The sequence below is a fragment of the Myotis lucifugus genome, unplaced genomic scaffold, assembly GCF_000147115.1.
Source record: "Myotis lucifugus unplaced genomic scaffold, Myoluc2.0 scaffold_92, whole genome shotgun sequence".
Classification (NCBI taxonomy): Eukaryota; Metazoa; Chordata; class Mammalia; order Chiroptera; family Vespertilionidae; genus Myotis; species Myotis lucifugus.
Window position 1 is genome coordinate 706394 of NW_005871140.1, and position 12312 is coordinate 718705.

Below are 12312 nucleotides of genomic sequence, written 5' to 3' on the forward strand. Positions count from 1 at the left end.
TTACCTCAAACTATAAAGTCAAAGAATACTGCTTGCTAATATTTTTTAATATGTTTTTATGGATTTTAAAGAGAGAGGAAGGGAAAGGGATAGAAACATCAATGAGAGGGGAATATTATAGATCGGCTGCCTCCTGCACGTCCCCTTTTGGGGACTGAGCCCACAACCTGGGCATGTGCCCTGACCTGGAATCGAACCGGTGACCTTTTGGTTCCTGGGTTGAAGTTCAAGCGCTGAGCCATGCCCACTAAGCTGCTTGCTAGTATTTTTAAAACTATGTCCAGATACAAATCATTTTGGAAGTTCTTGAAAATTAATGAGCAAGCAATTTGTTTTGTGTTTTTCTCTATTTAACTATCACAGAAATACAATGACCTTTGAAAAAACACTATTAGTGAAAGTTTGGAAATGTTGTTACCAGAGGAGACAACAAAATATAAGTTAGAAAATTCATAAACATACATTTATTCAGGAAATACAATTACTCGAGTCCTTGATATTTCAATGACCATTCCACATTATAAAATATTCACATGTATTCTTTTAAGTCTATACCAAGTCATGCTGACAGTCTTCTCAAATAAACCATAACCATTTCTTCCATTAAATGCTATAATATCCATTTAAATTGTAAACAAAGTACTTGAGCCAAACTATGTTAAGTACTTAACAAAATAATTTCCAAAAATTTAGAAGACAATTTAAAAAAACACACATTTGAATTATCAAACCCCAAAGAACTAGGCCACTATAATCTAGTATATTGCTAACAGATAAAGTGTCCATGTTAAGACAACACATAATTATCAATGACTTTATTTCTCATCTGCAATTTTTAAACATGCTTTCCAAAATGATAAACATTTATCATTGTAAATTTTAAAAAGGCAAAGAGAGCAAAAAGATGGCAGACGTTAAAAGTTTATGTTTAAATTACTTGCAGATTTTATTACTATTTTTTTAAAAGACTATAATTATTTCCCAAATAAAGAATGCCAAGTACCTTTTATTCCTAAAGAAATTAAGAAATATAACCAATCATTATATTTGCTACTTAATAGTAGCTGTAAATTGTTCTATTCTGATACTTCCAAACACAGCCCAGTGTATTTAGAGCATTTTATAAAGGGGAAATTAGTGATTCTCAACCGTATGTGTCATTCAGAACCACAGGAAAAGCTTTAAAAAAACAAGAATCTGGCCCCAGCCCCAGAAATTCTGATTTAGTTGGTGTGGGATGGGACTCAGGTATCAATCTTTTTTAAAGGTCTGCAGGATGTTCTAATATGGGGCTAAGGTTCACAATCAACCCATTTTGAAATACCAAAAAAAAAAAAAAAGGAAACTGGGGAGGGGATAATTATATTTATATTTCACAAATCAAACACCTATTATATACTTACTATGTGCTTGGTTATGTTCATGAATCATACATTTATTTATAAAATGAAAAATTCCTTCATTTCCTCACGATAGCAAACTACTATTTACTGTACATCTTTGCCACTGAATAATTGAATTTTTCTATGGTCAGAATTTAAAATTCTGGGATACACTATGAAAACTTTTAACAAAAACAAACTACTGCTACTCATGCTCAACAGTAGCAAGCAAAACTACTGTATTTGGCTCTTTTAAGCTATCTTTATTTTAAGAATTATAAATAAGCGCCAACCCACACAAAGAACAGATTGTGGATTACTGTAGAAGAAAAAAAAATAGCTTACTCAACTTATTAAGTTTCAACACCAAAAAAGATTTAACTTGGCTGCAAGTTCTGAAACAGCTGAGATACTGAACCAGGAAGCTATAATTTATAATGAAATGTTGACACGCCCTTAAAAGCTACTGCAGCTGTAGCTATACTAAAATAAGGTTTCTTTAGGGTTTACTTTGTAATGCAAGAATACGAGCATAACAACATTACTGTTTTATATGCACCAATATCTCTCTTTAATATATAAAGCTCTACAACAAATACCTCTAATAATTTTACAATTAAATTAAGTCCATAATTCTTCTACACTACTTTGGTCTCAACATTTTAAAAACATTAATTAATTTTGAAAATATACAATTTAACATTCCTATTAATAACAAGCACATTTTGTAGTGGACTAAAGACACATCCAACCATGCAATCCAGTGTTCAATACCTAAACGATAAATAACAATGCCAATTGACTTTTATTCTGAAAAAACCACTGAAAACTGGAATAATCTTTTGACTCACAATGCTCACAAACATGCAGGAAAAAGTATACATCTATAGTCTTCTTGAAGGAATGTTTTAAAATGCCCACTTCTTATACAGGGTCTAAATTCCTTATATATTTCAAACTACTACCTTCCTTTTAGCATCTCTCACTTAAAAATGTTCCTAAGTTATTGACTGAAAATGACCCTCAATTCTTTAATTCCAGCCTTTAAAAAGAGTTCAGTCACAGTCCTTCACTAATAGCTGCCTTTCAGTAAAATAGTGACATCCAGTGGACAACTGAAAGTATCTCTCACAATTCCCATCATATTGAATTATAAACAAAGATCCCATCTCTAAATCAAACCATTTTAATATGATTAAGTTCGTACTCATCTCGACAGTCTGCAGATTCTTATGAACACATCACCTCATAATTTCTATACATCTTATTACATATATCCTCCTATAATCAACCTATTTAAAATCAATGCTTTAAACTGAGCTGGTAAAAGTGTGTTCACTCTTGAGTCTAATGAGGTTAAAATATTACTTTTTCTTCTTTGCTTCTGCTATTTCCCACCACAAACGAAATGGCTTATCTCTAGGAATGGAAGGACTAAAATATAAAAAATATATTTAAATAGAAATGAATAGCATTAAAAAAAATTTGCAAAAGATGAAACCTGAACCTGTTTTAGCATTTGTAATTTGACGTACTTTTGAATATAAATAGATCTAATCAGTAATGCTAACACACAAATTACATCCTCTTGCTTTGCTGCTCAAACACTATGAAAGAATACATATTTTACCAATGATTGTTTCAGTGTTTAAAAACTTACTTTTATAAATCAGTACAAATGAGTATTCACTATACATTATGTTTAAATAAAAGTAAAAAACTTCCACTGTGCTGAGTTATGACTTATCAATGAGTATATATATTATGTGTGTACAAAATGCAGCAATGATGTTAACACTGACAATGTAATGAACTGCTGTAGATGAAACTGTCATGTTTAATTTTTTTTGGAAAACTATAAAGAAATTTTACAGGTTAAAAAAAAAGCAAATAAAGAATTTGAGAACTATTATTTTTAAATAAGCATCAAACGAAGAACATTTTTTTCCTAAAAAAAGATTAAGAATGTAAAAGTACATCTTAATATTTAAAAAGCATCATTAAAAATCTATAACAACTTTATGACAAAATCTTCATTTGAAAAAGGCCTGTAAAAAGAGCAGGACAAAATTGCCCTCATCACCTTTTACTTTTTCCTGTCAGAAAAAAGTGTATGCATCTCTGGAACCACAAATGATTTTAAAATAGGCATTTATAAAATGGCAAGGAGCATTTCACGGGAAGTTTGTTTTTCCTTATAATTGTTGGCATTGCGGCCATCAGTAGGTCACCAGTAAAACTTCTCTAGCTAAAAGCAAAATGGAATATAAAGTTCTGAACTGCATTAGGTCTGCTGCCTGCGTTTGGCTGATCTCATTTTTTCAAAACGTGACTCCATTTCTTCTAAGACCTTAGGTGTATATCGCACTACTAATTTAACCTTTCCTTGAGCTGCTTTTAGCAGTTCTACGGCTTTTTCGTGATGTTCTCCTTCCACACTCTAGAAAAAAAAAATACACACACAATTAATACATAGGTTTTGCAATTCATTCAAAAGGCAAAAATGCTTAAAAATACATGTAAGTAAAAAAGTTTTAATGTTTTATCATTTCAACACTATAAACTTATGAAATAACCTAGCTTTACCATTTTAATCAGTATGAAATCCTTGGCTACATAATACTCTGTAGGTTTCAAAGATCCAAATAATTAGCACATCAGTCTACATGCCCTATTATTCCACCATTCTATATGACTAAAATGAGGGGTAGACTTCTAATTTAACGTACTGCTTTAACTACTAAACAGCTTAATCACTTCATAAAAATCACACTAAGTTTTGCTAGTTTTCATTGGAAAAAAGCTAAACACACAGAAAGTGATTTAAACTGTATCACTGTACTAAATAGTACTGCCTTGGATTCCTCTAAGGCAGTGGTTGGCAAACTGCGGCTTGGCAAACCGCGGTTCGAGAGCCAGATGCGGCTCTTTGGCCCCTTGAGTGTGGCTCTTCCACAGAATACCACGTGCGGGCGCGCATGTACAGTGCGATTGAAACTTCGTGGCCCATGCGCAGAAGTCGGTATTTTGTGGAAGAGCCACACTCAAGGGGCCAAAGAGCCGCATGTGGCTCGCGAGCCGAGGTTTGCCGACCAGGGCTCTAAGGGATTTCTAAACTACAAAGCTTTGCCCCACTATATCTTCTGTTTCTATAACTCATATACTCCCCCAAGTGGTCACAACACATTACTACAAACAGAAATAAAACATCCTTACCACTCCATTAACAGAGAGAAGCTGATCTCCTCGCTTGAGGCCCCCATGTCTATCAGCAATTCCTCCTGGAATTATTCGAGATATATAGATTGGAGAGTTTTGTTCTTTGCCTCCCATGATATTGAATCCAAGACCCTCTTCTGTTTTTGGAAGCTCAACAACTCGAGGATGAGAATGTCCTTCACTGGCAGCAAATGCAGCAACAGTAGCCTGAAAGAAAATTTTACATGTTTAAATATATCACCTTTGTTTACTTCAGTTCTTTCATCTCCTTTTACCTATTTTTGAGGTGCATACATTTGATGTTTGAATACCCACAAATGCATTGGCAGTTCTGAGCAGGTGAGCTAGGAGAATGGTGTTCTAGAGGAGGCGGCTGGAAAGCATACTCGGGGACTATGTAGGAGTGTTCAGATCAGGCCATCCAGTTCCCAGAACTGCTGTGCAGCACTTGGCAGGCAGGCTTGCTCGGCAAATGAACGCTGCCACTAAAGAGGAGAGCCTCTCCCCCAGGTGCCAGCAGCTGAGCTTTGGGGCTGGAGAGCTCAGCTCCTTCAAAGGCCTTTGTGCAGGACACAACCTATCTACATAACCTGTAAGGAGGTGGGTGGGTGTTCCTACATGCAGTCATTCTGGCTGCTGTACCATTTGTTCTTTACACTAAATAACTCATCAAGAAATAACTCAATATCGAGAAAAAGAGTACATATAAACATGGACTTTCTTGTTGCTTTAGTTAACTATCTACAGTTACTACTAGATTTAAAGCTCAGATATTCAGTAAGCTGTGAAAGTCACATAACTCAGGAATAAAAGCCAAGTTTCTATGTTTTTCCCTACTCTGTCAAACTACACCCACATGTTTAAATGTTTGTATCCAACAGAGAATCCAGTATTTCCTTTTGTGAACCAGTAACTATCAATGAAAAATTACCTGCTAATAACTAAATTCGAATATAAATCACTTTCTGCTGACATTAACTTATTCTAACTACACGTGGATATTGAGATCATGTGGGAATTATTGAGGAAAGCCCCACAGAGAAAGCACAGGAACCCTGGCACCTGTATCTCTGAAGAGATTACTTGCTACTGACATTACCACATCTTTGCAGAGTTAAGGTAAAGAAAGCAAAGAGAACCCTGGGGGAGCCCCCCCCCCAATTCTCCCATTTACTATTTGTGTGTCCTGAGGCAGTTAACATTCTGATGCTTCCTCCCCAATAAAATGAGGATAATTCATACATCAGCCCTTTGATGAAAACATACACAATCAATGATACAATTAAATATGTATACTGTATATTACTATGTATTATATGATACTAGAGGCCCGATGCACAAAATTCGTGCGGGGGGGGGGGGGGGGGAGCTGTCCCTCAGGCCGGCCTGCACCCTCTCCAATCTGGGACCCCCGGGGGATGTCCGACTGCCTGTGGGATCGGGCCTAAACCGGCAGTCGGCCATCCCTCTCACAATCCAGGGCTGCTGGGTCCTAACCGCTCGTCTGCCTGCCTGCCTGATTGCTCCTAACCGCTTCTGCCTGCCAGCCTGATCGCCCCCTAACCGCTCCCCTGCCAGCCTGATTGACGCCTAACTGCTCCCCTGCCGGCCTGATCGCCCCCAACTGCCCTCCCCTGCCAGCTTGATCTTGCCCCCAACTGCCCTCCCCTGCTAGACTGTCCCACCTAACTGCCTTCCCCCACAGGCCTGGTTGCCCCCAGCTGCCCTCCTCTGCAGGCCTGGTGGCTCCATCTGCCCTCCCCTGCCAGCCTGGTCGCTCCTAACTGCCCTCCCCTGCAGGCCTGGTCGCCCCCATCTGCCCTCCCCTGCCAGCCTGGTCGCCCCCATCTGCCCTCCCCTGCCAGCCTGGTCACCCCCAACTGCCCTCCCCTGCTGGCCTGGTCTTACCCAACTGCCCTCCCCTGCCTGCCAGCTTGTGGTGGCCATCTTGTGATGACGTCGCACGTGACGCCACCTAAGCTTTTATTATATAGGATGTGTATTATTATTTGTGTGCAACTGCATTTTTAATGTATTATCTAATCTGCATGATAGATTATCTTTTGTAAAGACAATAAAAAAGATCCTATTTCTTAGTATTTGAGATGGTTCAGTATAGATTGAAGACAGTTTTTAAAATTTCAACCTATTATGAATCTAACAATTGTATATTAAATCCTCGAATTTTAAAAGAATTCTCTCACTTTTGGTAAATGAAAAACTTTACCTTTGCAGTAGCATTAGCTCTCACTTCAGGACTGCTGCTGATGTCCACAGTCTCATAGACATGTTCATATACCTATAAAACCCAAAGTTTGTAATTTTAAATCTCAGAAAACACCATGCTTGAGTTCTACGAAGTTAATGAATGTGTTAAAATTTTAGGCAAAATTATGCATCTTTGTGAAATGTTTGTCTAATAAAAATTGCAAAAATGAGAAACAGGTTCTAATGTTTTTCTAAAGTTTGTTTTCTTAAGAAATTCTGAACTAAAATTTCAGAGTATTATCCTATCTAATTAACTCAAGTTTTTAGTAAATTTTAATCCCATGTACTCACCTCTCTTACAGCATTGCAGAATTCACTTTGCAGGACTCTTTGTAAAGCCTGAAGTTTCTGTGGTGGTACCTCCCCACTCCTTTGTAGTTTTTCCAACAATTCAATTGCTCTACAGATATCTGAAGTTAAACAAATACACACTCATAATTTTCTCTGAAGATTCTCTAAATACCTATGTAACTGAGTAGCAGTTAGGATTCATTCCTCAAGGACGAACAAGAATAGGAAAAACATTTAAAAAAAGCGTTAAGAGGGTGAACTTGTGTGTGTGTGTTGGGGAGAGAGAGTGTGTGTGTGTGTGTGTGTGTGGGGGGGGGGGATATGTATACTAGTATACCTGAGGATAGGAATGTAAAATCTGAGAATAATGCTGAATTTTACAGTATATTAGGAAGAAATACTACTGTTGCACACGTACAAAATCTGAGAAAAAGCATCTTTGAGTGACAGGAAGACTGAATGTAAAATACTAGATGTCACCAGAAAGAACTGAGGCTAAAAAACATGATAGACAAACACTGTCTATGATTCAGAAAAGCTAACAGTAAATCAGTAACTATGTAGTCAATAAAAATTTACTTATCATTAGTATTAATAATCAAAGCACTGAACAGAACAAAACACTTTGTGCCAGTAAAATCACTGTTAATTTCCCTAAGGAAAACACAATATATATGTAGATATGAACTATTCCATTACAGATGCAGTTAGTGGCAGAGATATGTATAACAATGGTACAAATGGTCTGTTTTCAACTTAGAATCAAAACAGTGTTTTAATTAAGATAATCAAATATATGTTTACAAAATAGAAAAATAAAAACAATTAGTTTTGTCAATCTGGTTTCAATACTAGCTGGGTGATCTTGGGCAAGTTACTTAACTTCCCTGTGTCTCATTTTCCTACTGAAAAACAGAAACAAGAATACCTTCCTTATAAAAGTTTCTTGATAAATAAAGCAAGAAATTCATAAAAAAGGGTCTGGCATATCATGCTACGTTTGGCACCAATTAATCATAAGAAATATTAAGGGATGGTACACCTTTATACAAATATATTAAGCATGTTAGCTCTCACTGGGAAGTGTGAGGATAAGTGTTCTATGAATTAAGAAATTTTATGAAATTCAGAGTTATGTTTACAACACTGTTAATGATTATCTTTACTTTGATTTTCTTTCTCTTAACTGTTTTTGTAACCCCACGGGGCTAGAGTACCTATTATTCTACTATTCCTTGCTCCCTTTTAAGTGGACGGACTAGAACTTTTTCTTTGTAGAATTACTATGGCCTTCTTTGTGTTTGCAGCTGGAAAACTGGGAATGAATGTAATGGAGAAAAAAGTAAATTTTCCAATTTCAGCTTAAACTGATGTTGATCAAATGCAATGGAAATAGATTTTCCTCATTCTGATATCCTATCACTTGAATGGTTGGTGAATGGGGACTGTTAGTTCATCAATTATTTTAATTTACAGTTACAATATGCAATTAAAAATTTGAAAAAGTTAAATACTCTTTCCTGAACTTACTCTGTACCTAACATATGTTTAAATCTGTTCCACTGACTCATGTTTTGATGATTTAGAAGACATCCAGGGATCCTGATCATATGTACTTATTTTATACTGTAGGACTGTTAGGAATGTTTATAATAGTCTGTTAAACAGAATTCTAAGTAAGAATCAGAGGTGATGCAGTACTGACTTTCTTATCTGGCTAAATGACAACCATGAGCAATTCATCCTACTAAGGTGCTGAGCATTCTACCGTGGAACTGAAAAGAACTCTGAAATAGCAAAAAACAAAGCCATGACTATCGAAAGGGAATGCCAGAGGTTAAGTTTCACATTTTGTGCTGCATAAAAATGCAAAAGAGCCCTGGCTGGTTTGGCTCCGTGGATAGAGCGTCAGCCTGGGGACTGAAGGGTCCCAGGTTGGATTCCCGTCAAGGGCACATGCCTGGGTTGGGCGCTGGATCCCCAGTGGGAGTTGTGCAGGAGGCAGCCGATCAATGATTCTCTCTCATCATTGATGTTTCTCTCTCCCGTCCTCTCTGAAATCAATACAAATATATTGGGGAGCGAGGGGGGGACTTCCAACATGTTAGCATCTTACAACCAACCGGCTTTCAAAGAGAAACACCTACTTCTGGTAACACCAAACAGACCTGGTCCCAGTACAAAGCACAGCGCCACTGTGCTGGAGGAAGATGTCACAGTCTCCCCAGAGCAGCCACTCCCAGCACAAATGATGCATTAATTAACCGCCTGGTGGGCTGAGGGAAACAATGTCATTCACAGAGAGGCTTACAAACGTGAGCACCATGAGGAATAAACAATGCTAAGTGCACATTTGTTGGTGTGAATACACCGGGGAAGAGGTTTCTCTCAGTACAGTAATGACACAAAACCTATTCCTTTCTTAGAGCAGAAGGTACTTAATATTCAGGCTGTCATTGCAAATGTTAATTATTTGCAAGATAGGCTTAATCTTCTTCCTAAACTGTTTACTACTTACTAGTATTCAAACGGTTTAGTTTGTACGTCTTGACTCGTCTGCCAAAAGCATGCTTGAAATTGACTGAAATTGCCCTAACCGGTTTGGCTCAGTGGATAGAGCGTCGGCCTGCGGACTGAAGGGTCCCAGGTTCGATTCCGGTCAAGGGCATGCACCTTGGTTTCGAGCACATCCCCAGTGGGGGGTGTGCAGGAGGCAGCTGATCGATGTTTCTCTCTCATCGATGTTTCTGACTCTCTATCCCTCTCACTACCTCTGTAAAAAATCAATAAAATATATTTTTAAAAATAGAAAAGAAAGAAATTGACTGAAATAGAGGATTTGGGGAGGACAGAGTGGGATGTTGAAAATCTGTTAACAGGGCCCCGAGAGAGACATAACCCTGTATTCTCACTGGCATTTGGGTCTCTAACTCCTCAGTCTTCTCTAAACAGCAAGGAGCCAGCCACAAGTTGCATTTGTAGAATTTGTAAAGAAAGAATAAGATTGAACTTTCATTTTACAATCTGCCACTATTCCTCCTAGTTCCGTGACCCTCCCCAGACCAAATAAACCAGCAGCATTGTTTTTAAAGCACCTTCTCTGTACCTGGGTGGGGCACCGAAGCCAGGAAAGACTCCAATACTGAACAAATGCAAGTGGAGCTGCGGTCAAAGTCATGATGGGGTGGGTTCTTGCGCGCGACCCGGAGGAGGAGGAGGGTCCCGCGTGCGGGGAGGGCGGCGACCCGGGGCTGAGGTGGGCACCCCGGGCGTGGGCACCCATCGCAGGGGCTGGGCGTGCAGCCTGTCCCCACCGAGCGGCGGGCGGCTCTCGAGCGAACACGTCTCTGAATGCGGTGCCCGCTGGGCCCAGCCGGGGAGCGCCAGTGCAGCGTGTGTCTGCGAGGCGGACAGGTGGTGCCCAACTGTGCAGTCTATGTGGACCGACGAGGGTCTGGGGACCAGTCAGGAGACCGCGGGCGCCTGCCCTGGGGCCGGGCGCCGGCAGGAGGGGCAGCCCGGCTCCGGGGCTGGAGCCTGGGCCTCTCCTCCTCCCCCAGTGGTGACACGGCGTCCTCCACCCCCTCCGGCTCCCCGGGCCGGGCCGCCGCCGCACTCACCCCTTTCCAGCCGTACAGGTTCCCCCAGCAGCCGCCATCTTCTCCCTCTGCCTGCAGACCCACCGGAAATGACGACACAGGGGCCGCGGAGGGCCGGGCCGAGCGCGCCGGGAGGGCGAAGGCCGGCCAGTATCGCGAGAGGCGGGGCTCTGGTCCCGGGACCGCCCGGGCCCTGGGTGGAGGCACCTGAGCGTGGGTGCTGGAGGTCGGGTTCCTGCCGCACCTTGAGCGGTTCAAAGGTTCCCGAATTCCAGCCTCGTCTGGCTGAAAAGAGCCGTTTTCCCGGCTCGTGCTCCCGCCTCAGATGCAAGCCTTGTTCCCGGCTGCCCGTGTCCACGTTCAGCCCCAGGGTCCCGCTCTGTGCGACAGACCCCTGTCCCCAAAGTCCTCTCCCTGACGAGACTCTGCGATACCGTGACCCTGAGGTGTAAATAGGATAGTTAAGCATTGCTTTAATTTTAAAAATCCAAGGCTCGAGCCCTGGCCGGTTTGCTCAGTGGGTAGAGCGTGGGACTGAAGGGTCCCGGGTTCCATTCAGGTCCAGGGCACGTGCCTGGGTTGCGGGCTCGATCCCCAGTAGGGGGCAAGCAGGAGGCAGCCGATCAGTGACTCTTGTCATTGATGTTTCTCTCTCTCCCTCTCTGAAATCAAGTAAAATACATTTAAAAAAATCCAAGGCTCGAATCTTCATTATAAATCTATTTGAGAGTAGGGATGAAGAGTACAAAAATCATGAAACACACCTGATGACCAAGAGAAGAAGGCCCTTGGGGGCACCACCAAGGAATTTTAAATAGTTGATCTAGCCCTGGCTGGTGTGGCTGCTGGTTGGTCGTCATCCTGATCGAAAGGTTGCGGTTGGATCCAGGGTCAGGGCACAGGCCTGGGATGCAGCCTGATCCCCAGCAGGGAGTGTGCAGGAGGTATCTGATGTTTCGCTCTCACACCCATTTTTCTCTTTCTTTCCTCTCTCTGTCTCTAAAAGTCAATAAGAATACTTTTTAAAAAGTTGATCTAGAATCTTATGTAAATAAAATACTGTGAAGTAAATAATATTTTTAATGCAGTACAGATTTTTAGGGCGACTTTTGAAAATGTCATGAACCAAGAAAATGTTTGGTCCTGAATTTAAATGAAATATTAATTTGCCCAGTATTTAAATGCCACGAACATTTATTCAAGCCCTAGTCTGTGCTGATATGTTAGGTGCCCTCACATACAAGTTTGTGGATTATTTTTAACAAACTCCTGGCCTACTGGCTCCATTCAGCGGTAGTATTCTCTCCCAATCCACCATGACTGTCACCATTATACTCCTGTCCCCTCCTTGGATTCTGATTTCATCATCAAAGGTTTCTGTTCAGGAACTTTCGATGGGTTTCTACATTTTCTATTTCTAAAGACTTCATAGTCTGACCCTAACACATCCATCTAAACTCATTTCTAGTATCCCCCAAGTGCTACCGCCACTCCAGTGGAGGTGGTACAAGAGTCCTCCCTTATCTGCAGTCTCACTTTCCATGGTTTCAGTT

At 40.5% G+C, this 12312-nt stretch overlaps 1 protein-coding gene across 1 annotated transcript; it reads right to left on the minus strand.

Moving 5' to 3' along the window:
- Positions 1 to 437: 437 nt before the first annotated feature.
- LIN7C (lin-7 homolog C, crumbs cell polarity complex component) lies at positions 438 to 11228 on the minus strand. Its single transcript, XM_023756391.1, has 6 exons — positions 10781 to 11228; positions 10267 to 10302; positions 7161 to 7279; positions 6829 to 6900; positions 4599 to 4808; positions 438 to 3822 (listed from the first exon to the last, which is right to left on the minus strand). The coding sequence occupies exons 1-6, from the start codon at positions 11226 to 11228 to the stop codon at positions 3667 to 3669; spliced, it is 1041 nt and encodes a 346-aa protein (XP_023612159.1). The 3' UTR covers positions 438 to 3666.
- Between the last annotated feature and the right edge of the window lie 1084 nt (positions 11229 to 12312).

Coding starts and splice junctions, on each gene's coding strand:
- LIN7C (XM_023756391.1), bottom strand. CDS start 11,228: ATGCTTAACTATCCTATTTACACCTCAGGGTCACGGTATCGCAGAGTC. Junction 10,303..10,780: donor ACCTGTACGGCTGGAAAGGG/GTGAGTGCGGCG, acceptor GCATTTGTTCAG/TATTGGAGTCTTTCCTGGCT. Junction 7,280..10,266: donor GGCTTCGGTGCCCCACCCAG/GTACAGAGAAGG, acceptor GTTTAACTTCAG/ATATCTGTAGAGCAATTGAA.